We start from the raw sequence: 13969 nt of genomic DNA, 5'->3' as shown, positions 1-13969 counted from the left end.
TACGCTCACTTTACCTCCTGTGTGAACATGCTCGAGAAAGAGCAGCCTAGCTCCTAGCTTGGTGCGCCTTTCTTCTCCAGGGGAGCTGGCAGGAGTTGTGACACAGTGCAGCTGGCTGGAATGTAGCCTGGAGTAGGGGTGTTGATCTCCACTCTTAGTGGGGAAGACTGCTGTGCAGCCTCCTTGGCTGCGGGGCGCGAGCCGAGCTAAAGGAGCAGGCGCGGCAGTAGCCGTGTTCTCCTTCTTGACCACAGTCGTCACTGCTGTCCTGGCTTAGCCCCAAGTGCTGAAGTGTGTGTGACTCTTAGCCCTAGTCAACACCTGCTTCTCCTGGCTTGAATGAATCTGGTGATGAATGTCCAGAAGACGAAGAACAGTTGTGCCTAGAAATCAGTTTCATTGTTGAATTTAACTTCTGATAGTTCCCTTGGGGTAATTTTGCTCAGGATTTATCTGGATTCTTGGACTTGCAAAGGTAAAGAATAGAGCTAGGGGTTGATGATAGACTTCAGAGAACTAGCATTTTCACACGTGTTTTATGAAGGATTTTGAACCCCAGCAGCTGTTAAGATTCTTTACAGTGTGATGCTGGCAGTTAAATGTATTTAAAAACTCGTATTCGTGAATATTCAAATACATGATGAATTTATTATCAATTTAATTTTTATAAGAAAAGCCAGTGTTTTTCAAGAGTTTGAAGACTACTATAATTGAAAGTTCACTGCTTGCTCAGCATAATACCAAAACCAGAAACAATAAAAAAAAGATTCTTTGTATTTAAACTTTTCTCTATTTAAAATTGACATAAACTATGTTAAACGATGTTAAAAGAAAAATGGCAGATTTGGAGGGGGAAGGGTATAGCTCAAGGGGTAGAGCGCATGCTTAGCATGCTTGAGGTCTTGGGTTCAATCCCCGGTACCTCCTCTAAATAAATAAAATTAGACCTAATTACCTACCCCCCCCCAAAATGACAGATTTGGAAATATATTTGTAACATACACAGCAGGGAAAAGGTTATTTTGCAACTGTAAGGAGATCTTACACTGGACTAGAAGAAAGGTTAAATGTCCCCAAAACAAAACAGGCAAAGAGCGAGAACAGATGAGTCACAAAGGGAGGAACACAGGGGTGCCAGCAGATACGTGGAGAGATGCTTTTACTTGTAATCAAAGAAATGCCAGAAAAAGAAAAAAGAGAAGAAAGAAAATACCCAGTTGTCAAAGGTCTGGGAAAGTGGCCGTGCCCAGACACTGTTTGGTAGAAGTTTAAATCAGTACAGACCCTTTTAGAGATAATTTGTAATGTGGATCAAAAATATAAACTGCGTACCTTCTATTCCAGCAATTCCAGCATTCAGAATTTATCTCCAGGAAAAAGTTGGATATATGCGCAGAGAGACACATATGAAGATGCTTGTAATAATAGTGAAAAATGAAAATGAAACTACGTATTTAACAATAGCTATTAAGTAAATTAAACTCCATACATTGAAGGCAGGCATATTTTTCCCCATTTTTTAAAATTGTTATAAAATGTACCTTACATTTTACCATCTTAAATTTGCCATCTTACCCAGTTTCCAGGTGTACAGTTCATAAGGTGCATTCATACTGTTGTGCAGCCATCACCACCACACCCAGGTCCAGCGCCCTTTTCATCCTGCAGAACTGAATCTCTGCTCCCATTAAGCAGTAACTCCCTATCTCCCGCCTCCCCTCGCCTTCCCAGCCCCTGGCAACCACTGTTCTCCTTTCTGTCTCTATGAATTTCACTACTCTGGATACCTCATATGAGTAGAACTATATAATTTTCGTCATTTGCGACTGGCTTGTTTCAGTATCCTGAGGATTCATGTTGTAGCACGTGCCAGAGTTTCATTCCTTTTTAAGGCTGAAAAATATTAAATTTTTTTTAAGTTTAATTTTTGAGTGGAGAATACATCCACTTAGTCCAAATTCAAGAGGAGGATTAGGAGAAGAGAAAGATGGAAAGTGACTGAACGTGTACGGGTAATTCAGGTGTTCTAGAGTTAGATAGTAGTGATCAGTGTACAACTTTTAATATGCTGAAGACCACCAAACTGTACACTTCCAGCAGGTGTACTTCACAGTATATGGGAATTACATCTCAGTAAAGCTACTGCTAAAAAATTTCAATGTCAGTTATATGTCAGTAAAAAACATTTTTATGCAGAATAAAGTTTTCTTACAAGTTGTCCCTCAAACATTCCAGTTTTTTATTTTTTTGTTACAAAATAACCATTATTTCTTCTGTAACATTCCAGAAGTATTTTTATTTTTATGAATTTTTTTCATTTATAGTAAAAAAGTAAATATTTATTGTTTTCTCCCTTTTAACAAAAGTGATAGCAAATTGAATACAGTGTTCTGCACCCAAGCGGGCATCTCTGAAGTCTTTTTCTCTTTTTTTTAAAGGCAAAAATGCCTCTTTTTATTGATTACACGTGTACTGTAGGAGATTTAGACAGTACAAAAAAGTGTCAGGAAAGATGTAAAACCTGCCCGTACCCGAGATGGTCGTGGTTATTGTTTATGTCCTTTTAGACGTTTCTCTGCATGTATCTACTCTTTCAGAAGTTAGAATTGAGATCATCCTACACTTGCTATTATGTAAACTGCTTTTTTACACTTAAAAACTATGGTCACAACATACTATTTTATCAGTAAATATAAATCTACATTTAAAACACTGGTGCGCAGTACTGAGGTGTGTGGAGACTTTTCGCTTACTTAACTCATTACCTATTAACATCCATTTAGGTTGTTCTAATCTTGTCACTGTTGTAAACTACTGTGAGCGCCCTTGCACACTTGTGACGCCACTTCCTTGAGGTATTAACTACACTGCAATATTTTGCAGCCTGCCAGAAGTTTTAAACAACATACTTTGTTTTAATACTTTACTTACTGTATTATTATTATTTTGTTTCTGGGGATGGAGGTAATTAGTTTTACTTACTTTTTTAGAGGAGGTGCTGGGGATTGAACCCAGGACCTTGTGCACCCTAAGCATGCGCTCTACCACTTGAGCTATGCCCTCCGCCCCTAAACAATGTATGTTTTGACGTACACACCAGAAAGAGTTTGATAATATTATCACGTCTGTAGAGAGATGGCGCAGGCATTTATATCACTCTGAAACCCAGAAGGGTGGAGTGTGTCCCAAATTACGTAGCTGTTTAGTGTGAGAGCTGGGACTAAAACTCACATCCTCTGACCGTGGGTTAGTTTCCTTCCACTGCGGCACACTGCCAGGCCTTGAACACCTTGCATACAAAGAGCGATTTTTTTATTGTTGCTTCTTCATTTCTAAAAACATGATTCTTGATGTAACTTTCTCTTCGGTTCTTTGTATTATGTGCTAGAATTTATCCATTCAAATTAATGGTCCATATACCTTCTTTAAGGATACAGGCTTGGATATACCCTTGCAAACATTTTAGTAGTTTGTCTTCACTAACACTTTCTTCTTCGTTTAATTACTCAGCATTCTGTTATCTTCTTCTGCATTGATAGCTCACATAATCTCAGTTTTTTGTTTTGTCTGTTTTTTGTTTCTGATTTTAAAGCTTCAAGTTACCTTATTACCTTTGGGTGGTACTAGCTTCAGTGGGCTGGGAGAGTGCTTTAATTTGAATGCCAACTCTCTTCCTACTGTGTGATCGTGGGACAAGTTAGGTCTCTGTAAGCCTGCTGTCATCACCAGTAAAACTGAAATAATAGTACATGTGTCATCGTGAGGATAAATGAATTAACATGTGCAAACTGCTTGGCACAGTCTGGCATGCACTCATTAAATGTTTATTATTTAATGTGCAGATTTAACTGTAAAGCATTGAAAGGTCATTTTGTATTTTGACATTCTTTGTTTCTGGTGAAGCGTTTTGTAAGATGTGTTTGTAGACGCCCCCGTCTTTCCTCTCTCCTTGCCTTCAGGTCTGCGTCACACCTTTCATTCACTGAGAACAGGATCTTCATTTGGTCGTGGTTTAGGCCGAGTGAAGAGCTGCCAGACGTACCTTGTTTCCTGTTGGGAATAAACACAAATTAAATTCCTGACATTTTACAGATTATCTCAAGCATTTTTAAAGACAATGTAGAGCAGAATAACGTGAATCCTAATTTGCTAGATGCAGGTTCCGAGAACCCAGGGAGCTACTTTCTGACCGACCCCCCTCCCCTCAAAGCTGCTTCGTTTTGCTCCTTGAGGAGGAAAGCTGATGTGGGTTCCCTCTCTCTGTCTTGACTCCAGCACATGCAGATGACAATCCAGGCTCTCCAGGATGAGCTGCGGATCCAGAGGGACCTGAACCAGCTGTTTCAACAGGAGAGTAGCAGCCGGACCGGGGACCCGTGCGTGGCGGAGCTGACGGAGGAGAACTTCCAGAGGCTGCATGCCGAGCACGAGCGCCAGGCCAAAGAACTCTTCCTTCTCCGGAAGACTCTGGAGGAGATGGAGCTGCGCATCGAGACACAGAAGCAGACCCTGAATGCCCGCGACGAATCCATCAAGAAGCTTCTGGAGATGCTGCAGAGCAAGGGACTTTCTGCCAAGGCTACCGAGGAGGACCACGAGAGGACAAGGAGGCTGGCCGAGGCGGAGATGCACGTCCACCACCTCGAAAGCCTTCTGGAGCAGAAGGAGAAAGAGAACGCCCTGCTGAGAGAGGTGAGGGGCCGCTTTCTCGGTCACGACTTGCTGGTTGTCTTTTCTTCCTGATGGGTCAGTGCCTCAGCCTAGATGAAGGCGCACGCCCTCCTGCGCTGGTGGGTGGGGGTTTCTTCTTGGGCATTTAAGTTCTGCTCCGATTTCTGTTCTGATTTGCTATCTTGTGTGATGTGTCATTGGAGTGTGTGCTGGCTTGATAACTTTCTGAGGGTTTTTTTTTTTTTCCCCTCCTGGTTTCTGTAGACTCATTTTACTGCTGGAGGGACACAGAATTTCCTTAGTTTGTAACTCATCTCTTGATTTGTTCATGGAGACACACAACAACCAGAATCAGAGTAGCTAACTATTGCTCAATTTAAAAATAATTGATAATTGAAAGGAAGTGACTGCCTCAGCCTATCTGTACTTGTAAAGTCCTTGGGAGCAGTAACGGATGTTTGCCCTGTGGTTTCCGTGGAAACTGTTGCCCTGCTGTAAAAGATATGTGATAAAAATCACTTGTTGCCACAGAGACACAGCTAGAAAGAATGATAGAGGCATATTGTCATTTTTTTTTTTTAGAGAGAAAACTCAGATAATAGCTGACCACTGTGGCTTTTGGTAATCTTTTGCTTTTCTAGGTAATGTTTCATTTTAAGAAAGGATAAATAAAGAATCCATCTTACACTGAATTAAAAAAATTGACAGCTATAATTCTCTACATGAGGTCAGAGACTTCAGATAACTTTCACATTTGGTTAGGGGGAAAAAAAATCTCAGAACTACTTTAGTGCCAGTCTGAATAATCCCTTTTTAAATGAAATGTGAGGAAAGAGGTTAAAAGCAGCAAAACAGCAACTTTCCATGAGGATGGAAATGCTCTGTATCTGTGCCTTTCAGTATGGCAGCCACCAGCCACGTGTGACTCTGGAGCAGTTGAAATGTGGCTAGTGTGACTGAGGAACTGAATTTTAAATTTTATTTAAATATAGCTAATTTAAAATTAAATTTATATGTGGAATCTAAAAAAAGAAAAAAAAGGACACTAATGAACTCATCTATAAAATAGAAACAGACCTGCAGACGAAGTGAACAATCTTATGGTTACTGGGGGAAAAGGTGGTGGGAAGGGATAAATTTGGGAGTCTGAGATTTGTAAATGTTAGCCAGTATATATAAAAATAGATTAAGGGGGGAGGTATAGCTTAGTGGTAGAGTGCCTGCTTAGCATGCACAAGGTCCTGGGTTCAACCCCTAGTACCGCCACCAAAAATAAATAAATAAATAAACATAATTACCTCCCCCCCAAAAAATGAGTTAAAAAAAAATAGATTAAAAGAAAAACAGATTTCTTCTGCATGGCATAGGGAACTACGTTGAATATCTTGTAATAACCTTTAATGAATGAGTACATGTATATGCATGACTGGGATACTGCATACCAGAAATTGACACGTTGTAACTGACTATACCTCAATTTAAAAAATTAAATTAAATTAATTAAATTTAAGAATTGCTACATAATGGCTACTGTATTAGATACTGCAGCTATGCATAATGTAAAGTCACCTGCTTTTCTTAATAATTTGTTTCGACCGCCCTCCTTTGTCAGTACAGATATAGTTTTGCAATTTCAATTGAAGTTGTAACGTTCCGTTGCATTTACTTGTGTCTCTTACTGTTGAACATTTAGACCACTATTAAATTTTCATTATTACTAAACTGTGCTGCACCGAGTACCCCAACCGTACATCCCTGTACATTACTTTTTTTCCTTAGGATAAATTCCCAGAAATGGACTTGCTCAAAGGGTGTATACATTTTCAGAACTCCAAGTATCAGTCTTGTGTCCCAGAGTGACTGGACCCCCTGGTCCTCGCGCAGTGTCCACTGTGTTCTTAGGGTTATCCTGTGGCTGTGTAGGTTACACTCTTCCATCGACTAGACCGTACTGTTTTAGAAAATTTTCTGTCAGCTACTCCATTATAGCCACCACGCTGAGTTTCTTTCAGTTTACGTTAAAGAGTATGTATTCTAGTGAGAAAGCCTGGAGCCTGGCCGTGGACACCGGTAGAGAAGTGGTGATGATCTCAGAGAGCACGCAGCATGCGAACCGCACCAGCATCGCGATGAACTTGGAATGTTACGTTTTAACTGCTTCTGTTCTGGATATTTCAGCCTATGCCCCTTTATTTTTGAGTTTTGGAGTTAATAAGTAGTGAATAGTTAAGGACTGTGAAAAGCCGTAGTGTTATTCTGGCAGAGAGCAATCAAAATATGGCAAATTTGAAAAAGTAGTGGGAAAAAAGCATGAATTAAAGACTAATTTTGAAATAACAAGCTCCAGAGATAGCAGGTCCCACTTCTGAACATCACGTGGACAGAAACACAGGCCTTGTCAGTCAGGCCAGTGCACAACTCCAGCCGCCACTCGTGACGCGGTGTCATCGTGCAGCGAACGCTGCTTTGTGGGGTGAGCTTGTTTAAGAGCAATGGAAGTGGTTGCTGCAGGGCAGATGTTTAGAATGCTTGTTCTCTTTCCTCTTTTGCCTACTTGCCTTCGAAATTGAAGACTTAGCTCAAATTTCATCCTCCTGTGAGGTCTTCCTCATGCAGCTCTGTACACATCTGCAGATGAACCCGTCATACTGGAATATACTTACACGTGTGTTTCTTTGTTGTGCACTTAATTCTTTGTGATACGGAGGGATACGTGTGTATATAGGTATTAATCTTGTCAGTGTCTCACAAACACACAGCGAATACTCAAGAAATGTTAGTTGAGTAAGATGAAATGTAGGGAAAGAAATTTAAACCTGGAGCTTACGAGAAAGAAGGATAGCTTTTCCAATTCTGTTTTTCCTGTGTGACGACTGGATACTAAAACCTGATGAAGGTTAGAAAACAAACTAAAACTCAAAACCAGTTTTGCTTATGAGTTTAAATACAGAAATTATTAATAAGACATTGGCAGATAAAATCAGTATTATGATAAAAGGATGATACTCTCACCAAAAGGAGTTTATTCTGGGAATGCCAGAATGGCTCAATGTATCATACACAGTTATTAAATTATAGATAGAAGGAAAAGATAACCCTGTAGTATTTGACAGCTCTCTCAAAGACATTAGGTAAAATGTTACAGTTTGAAAACTAAACCAAATGAACCAAAAATAAGCATTGAATGATACTTTCATAGCATTATTTAAATAAAAACCACTCAATAATTGTGTGTTATAAACATATTTCAAACTGATAGCCAGCGTCATGCTCACTGTGACATACTAGACACACCCATTAAAGTCAGGGGAGGGCAGAGGTAGCTGTGCTCGTCAGTGTTCAGCATCATTCTGGAAGTGTGAGGCCGTGCAGTTAGAAGGAAGCGGGGTAAGTAATACAGGAATGGCGATGGGAGGGACAGGGCTAGACTTTCACTACAGTGTAGATGGGAACGTTAACGTCAAGATGTTGCCCTCCCGCAGATCTGTCACTGTGATGTAATCCCGGGGGAGGCTTCCTTGAAACGTGCCCAGGTGATGTTGCAGTTTGCAAGAACAGTGCAGGAACCCATGCTTAAGCTGGTCTTGATACCTGTATTTGAAACTCAGGGATGTTAAAATGTGTGGTCCTAGCCCAGGAACAGATAGATCAATGAAACAGGGAGGAACCCAGAAACAGTGCGGTTTTGAGTACGTGGCGCATGTTCTGGAATAACGGCCATCTATCTGGAGGACATTTCCCTCGTTACAGCAAATTAAATTCCAGATGAAATAAAGAGCTACTTCTTAAAAAATGAAAACACTAGAAGAAAATGTAAGTTGGAAGCTTTTAATATAATCTTGAGATAGGAAAGACTCTTTTGTTACCATAGCAACAACCTTAAATAATTAAATTTGTAAATGTTAGAAAGTACAATTAAAAGTTAAAATGATACTTTAGGGTAAAACTTTGTAACATGTGGCTAGACTATTGCATAAAGATTGTTTCTAAAATAATAAGATGCTAGAGGCACTTGGTACCACTTTTCTTTTGTCGTTTACCAAGAAATTACCTACTGAGCCTCTAATGCGTATTTGGTCCTGGGATGGGCGCTGGGTGTGCATTTGTCGTGCCAGAACACGTGGTCCGTGCCCTCCGAGAACTTAAAAACCTAGTGAGAGACAGTAAACTGGTGACTGTGAGACAGAGTAAGTTAATTGAGTCTAATGACGTTGGGGGAGGGACTTTCTGTAACAGGGAAGCGTCTCTGAGGAGGGGCCCTTTAAAGGAGAGCTGAGGAAAGATGGATGGTCTTGCCGAACATTTGGGTAAAATCACTTCATGAAGAAGGTTGACAGTTCCAAAGGCCTGATGGGAAGGAGTCTTGAAGCAGCGGGGAGCGCGGGGCAGAGCACGCGGTGTAAGGGGAGGTGGAGCAGCTGAGAGCGGGAAGGGGTAGCCAGGGCGGACTCCTTCATTCCACTCGTCACACGTGTGTTGGGCACAAACCTGTCTGCAGAGCACTGAGGAAGTGGCGGTGAACAGGGAGAGGTCCGTGCCCTCTGGGAGGCAAAGCACTTGCCTTCATGATCCTTGCAGATCATGCAACAGTGTTACTCAAACTACAAGAGAAAACTGTCCCAGTGTTTCATCAAGGGAGTGATAAGATCTAGTTTAGCTTTTAAAGCAGACTCTGGTCGTGTTGAAAATAAACGGGAGAGAGTCAAGAGTGCACGAGCAAGTCTAGTAACAACGTGCCGGCTCTGATCTAGGTTGGGTGGATGGCGACTTGTCCGTTGTGTCACTGGTGCGTCAAGAACGGCAGAAAGAATTGCGAGTTGGCAGCACGGGATGCCCGTAGGTTTTATTGTTGTTGGATTATTGACCATCTTTTACAAAATCGGTATTTCATCAAGTCCAAGGCTCATAGTTTTCCCCATTTTAACAGTACGAAACTGAGTCTTAGCCTTGATGGCATCTGACGGCGTCAGCCAGCAGGGCAGCGGTGCTGCTGATCGCCGCCCATGCGCCCGTGGCCACCGCGCCTCGCCGTGTACCGCTTCAGTGGGTGTTGTGAGCACGTTTCTCATGGTGCCCTTCGTTGTGGTTCGGTGTGTCTTCAGTAATACTGTGCTGTGACTCAGCATTGAAACGAAAAGTTACTGGTACGGAGGAAGTTGTAAAAACAGTTCAAAATGATGTATGATTAAAACTCTATGGTTAAATAAGTAAAATAGAGTCTTGCGGTCAGTGTAAAATGAAAATTCTGAATGACACAAGCTTGGGCCATGATTTATTTGGAGACATGTTCTTCTTTCTTGCCCGCAAATTAAACAGTGGTACTATGTGACCATCCGTGGCGTCTTAGATTTGAAATACAGTGACATAAAAATGGCATTTATATCCAAGAACTTTTGCGATTAGTTTTCCGTTTTGTTTGTAAACATAATTCTGTAGATGGCAGGTAAATGATCCCCGAAGTAAAAGCCAAAGAAGAACATGAAGTGTGAATTAAGCGCTGTCTTTGCTATTTGTGCTGAAGTTACGTTGTTACGTGACTTGTCAGCCTTCCCTTCGCGTCGTTCACTGCAGTGCCTTTCCTTGGACTGGCAGAAGAGGGAAGACACCTGCTGGACGGACGCTGAACTACAGCCAGGACAGCGCCTGGGGCTGGGGCGAGTGGAGTGCGAACAGGCTGCAGGGTATATACCAAGTTTTGGTTCTCAGTCTGTTGGCAGAAAAGACCGAGGTTGGCTGTGGAAGTTTTGGATCTGCAGTCCACATGCATTGTCTATAAGCTGAATAAATAATACATTTCAGAACTGTATGTGCTCCAGCTTTTTAAAAATGTAGATCCTATTATGATGAACAAAATACTAATCTGTTTAAAAACATTTAAATTTATGCTAATTTTTGTTTCTATTACGTTTCAGTCAACAGACCTGGTTTAGTGCAGCTGCTGTCCCAGGAGGATGTGCAGCAGTGTTTGAGGTTGGAGGTCCTGCCATCCGCCCCGGCCCTGGCCGGAGTGCTGACTCTAGCTAGCGTGTCTCAGGGGTGCCTGTCTGCGTCATTGGCAGTGGTAAGGCGGCAGCATCTTTCTTAGCAGAGTGTTTTGTCTTGCAAGGGCTAACTGTGAGGGTTACCGTGATGCTCACGAGCCTTGCTTCTAGGCTCTGTGGGGGCAGGTCTAGATAGCCTTCCCTCTGGGGCTGCAGTCCCTCTGCCCCCAGGACCTGGCCTTGCTGGTGTCTCTGCTCAGTGCCTCGGACGTGCTCTCCACTCGGGCGTTTTGGGCCTTGAATTTTTCCCACCCCAGGCCAGTTCAGCACTTGTTCAACTTGTCGCTCTCTGGTCCTGTGCCCGGTAGTTGTTCTTTGTCTGACATTGTGGTGTCTTGCCCTGTGCACACACACTTAGTGTGTGGTCAGAGGCTCAGGGGGGCCCTGTCAGGTTAGACGTTGCTGCTTTTCTGGCCAGCTTCCTGCTCTGCGCTGTTCCGCTCCGCACATTCCCACTGTCTTTAGGACTCTTATCCACTGAGCTCTGCAAGACTGCTCTTTTCTGTTTGACCTTCCCCTCCCTGCATCACGCGGTGGATAAGAAGTCTGGACCATGACCTTGTTAGTGTGTCTTCTCTCTCAAGGGTCTTAGTCCTATGTTGCTTGTGTTCCGGCGTCTGAAAACAGTTGCATTCTGTCTAGTTTTAAAATAGTTTATGACAGGAGGGCCAGTCTTCCATCTGTGATGTCAGATTGTGTTGACCTTGTAGAGAGTGAGAGGTAAATGGGAAACTCGCTGAAGAATGTGAAGCAGACTGCAGCCGTGATTTGTCGGCGCTTTATCAAGATCATCCCATTGCTTTCTTTAAAGTGGACAGAGGAAACGGGAGAAGCTTAACTAGAGGGCGTTGGAGTAACCTAGGCTTGAACTAGACTGGAAAGGGGCTGAAATGATCAATTCAAGAAACGTTTTGAAGATACAACAGTGAAGACCTGCTGTAGAATTGGTGGTGGGAGATGGAGATCTGGGAGGAATGAGAGGAGACACTCAGGTGTTTGGCTGGGGCCCCTGGGAGCTAGTGCCGCTCACGGAGACGGGGAGACTCAGCGGCCGTCACAGGAGGGGCTGGATCAGGGAGGAGAAAGTCAGGAGTTCTGTTTGGGATAAAATAGGTTTGAGTTACCTAGTGGACACCTGAACAGAGATGCCGCGTGGGCAGCTGGGTGTATGAGTCTTGAAGTCAGAGCGGAGAGCAGGTGTGGAAGTCTGCCAGCATCTCACTTGAATCTTGTGTGGGAGCAACGTAGCAGATGAGAGCGTTTAGATGCAAAAGAGAAAAGAGTTTAGGGCTGATCACCTGGTCACTTTAGTGTTGGGGGGGTGGGCGTCTAGCCACCAGTGTCTGAGGAGTGAAAGGTAGTTTTCACAGACTGGCGTGTTAGAGAAGAAACTTACCCCGGATATAACTCAGCGAGTGCCAGAGGCGGGCCGTGAGGCGCGCTGCTGGGGCGACAAGAGGCGGTGCACGTCCCGCAGCGCCCGAGAGCAGGGCTCAGAAGATTCCCTCTGTAGCCAGTTCTCCAAAGCCCGTGAAGCGCTCACCAGCGTACCAGCCACTGTTGTGGGCACTTTGGATCCATCGGTGAACGAAGCAAAGGCCTGGCCCTGGTGGCACGAGCGTGCTTACTGAGGAAGATAGAAAATAAACAGAACAGGTGACAAGTAAGCGTGTTGTGGGGCATGTCAGAGGACAGATGTGCGGGAGAAGGGATGGGAGAGGAAGGTAAAGGGAAGGGGCAGGTGGATTGTTTATGCTTTCAGTTTTCAGGTGTAAAGCAGGGTAGGTCATACTAAGAAAATTAAACATTACTTTGTTTCTTATGAAAAACTTTAAACTCACACTTCTTTTCTTCATCATAGATTTTAAAGCCCGTCCCTGACACGCTGTCACTTACAGACATGACACTTGCAGACTCTAGTGTGCAGCTCTGAAACAGGTAGACGGCTTCCTGCATAACCAGCGCCATGGTCGCAGCTACCGGTCCTGCTGGTGTCAGAGACGTCGGAACCAGGGCTTGACGGGACAGATGTTGAGGGCAGAACGTTTAGGAGCATCTGGAGCATGAGGAGGCTGCCGGGCCTGGCTGCTGGGCCGCGGGGAGCCCCGTGTGGCTGCCGCGTGGGGACAGAGGGCAGAGTGGCAGAGACGAGGTTGGCGGGCTCAGAGTCACTGGGGGAGCCACGACAGGGTTGGAGCAGGGGGTGGCGAGGCCAGCCAGATTCGCGTTTAAAAGGGTCACTGAGCGTTCTGCTGGGGCCTGCAAGGCCTGGTTAGGAGGTGGTGGTTGCAGCAAAAGGTGCCTGTTTGTTAGTGTCTCGCCCCAGTGGCAGCCCTGGAGGTGGTAAAAAGCTCTTGCATTTTGAACGTGTTCTGAAGGTAGAATTGACTGGATTTCCCGACTGGTTGGCTGGAGTTTGAAAGAGAAAGAAGGTTCATAGTTTTTGTTTTGTTTTGTTTTTTGTCGTCGTTGTTGTTGTTTTTAGTTGAAGTGTAGCCATTTTACAGTGCTGTGTCAGTTTCTGGCGCACAGCACCGTGTTTCAGTCATACACGTACATACATATGTTCCTTTTCATCTTTTCCGTTAGAGGTTCTCGTGGGTTTTTGACCGGAGTTACTGGGAGGATGGAGCAGGCTTGGGGGCCCCACCAGGAGCTTAGCCCATCGTGGGCAGAGTTTGAGGTGTTTTTTACACACGGTGGGTGGGTGGGATGCGGGGTGAGGGGAGTGTTTAAGGCTGGAGTCGGGGAGGGAGGTGGCAGAGGGGGCGCTGGGCAGTCAGTGGTTTGTGTTGCAGTGTCAGCTCAGACGGGAAGCGTGGATGCTCAGACATGACTGGTGTTTAAACTGTCGACTGTTTATAATTTAGAACTTTTGTCGCATCATTTCAGGAAGAGGACTCAGTGAAGTTTGCACTTCTGTTTTCTGTTTCTCTCAAACCATTTTTCCTGGTCAGGCAAGAATGACTAAATTAGGCGACGGGTGTAATAGAAGCGTCGAGCGCTGCTCAGAGGGAGAGTATCCGTCTGTGCGCTCTGCAGTCACCGGGGACCGTGGAAGCACTGACTGATTCAGAGACTCCCCAGAATCTGACGAGGGAATAGCCTGAGGGGGTCTGGTGACTCCGGGTGGTCCCTGAAGACGCTGGCTGTGTGTTCTACCATCTCCTTTATTTCTTCCTGACCCTGAACTGACTGACGTTTGGATAAAAAAAAGCTATGTTTTTCTGACACTTGCTAAACATGGACTCTTTAGG

At 44.0% G+C, this 13969-nt stretch overlaps 1 protein-coding gene across 20 annotated transcripts in view; it reads left to right on the top strand.

Annotated features, from left to right (window-relative positions):
* The window catches only part of ERC1 (ELKS/RAB6-interacting/CAST family member 1), a 295017-nt gene that overhangs the window by 68732 nt on the left and 212316 nt on the right, over window positions 1-13969 (top strand). For all 20 annotated transcript variants that reach the window (XR_012503922.1, XR_012503917.1, XR_012503916.1 and 17 more), the window contains one exon: window positions 4276-4692. Coding sequence is in view for 7 of the 20 variants with exons in the window: in XM_074357283.1 (XP_074213384.1) it covers window positions 4276-4692 (417 nt within the window). In the remaining 13 variants the exon portion in view is untranslated. The remainder of the gene's footprint in view (window positions 1-4275; window positions 4693-13969) is intronic.

The sequence above is a fragment of the Camelus bactrianus genome, chromosome 34, assembly GCF_048773025.1.
Source record: "Camelus bactrianus isolate YW-2024 breed Bactrian camel chromosome 34, ASM4877302v1, whole genome shotgun sequence".
NCBI lineage: Eukaryota > Metazoa > Chordata > Mammalia > Artiodactyla > Camelidae > Camelus > Camelus bactrianus.
Note: the sequence above shows the minus strand (reverse complement) of the source record. Positions and strands in the feature narration are given on the sequence as shown.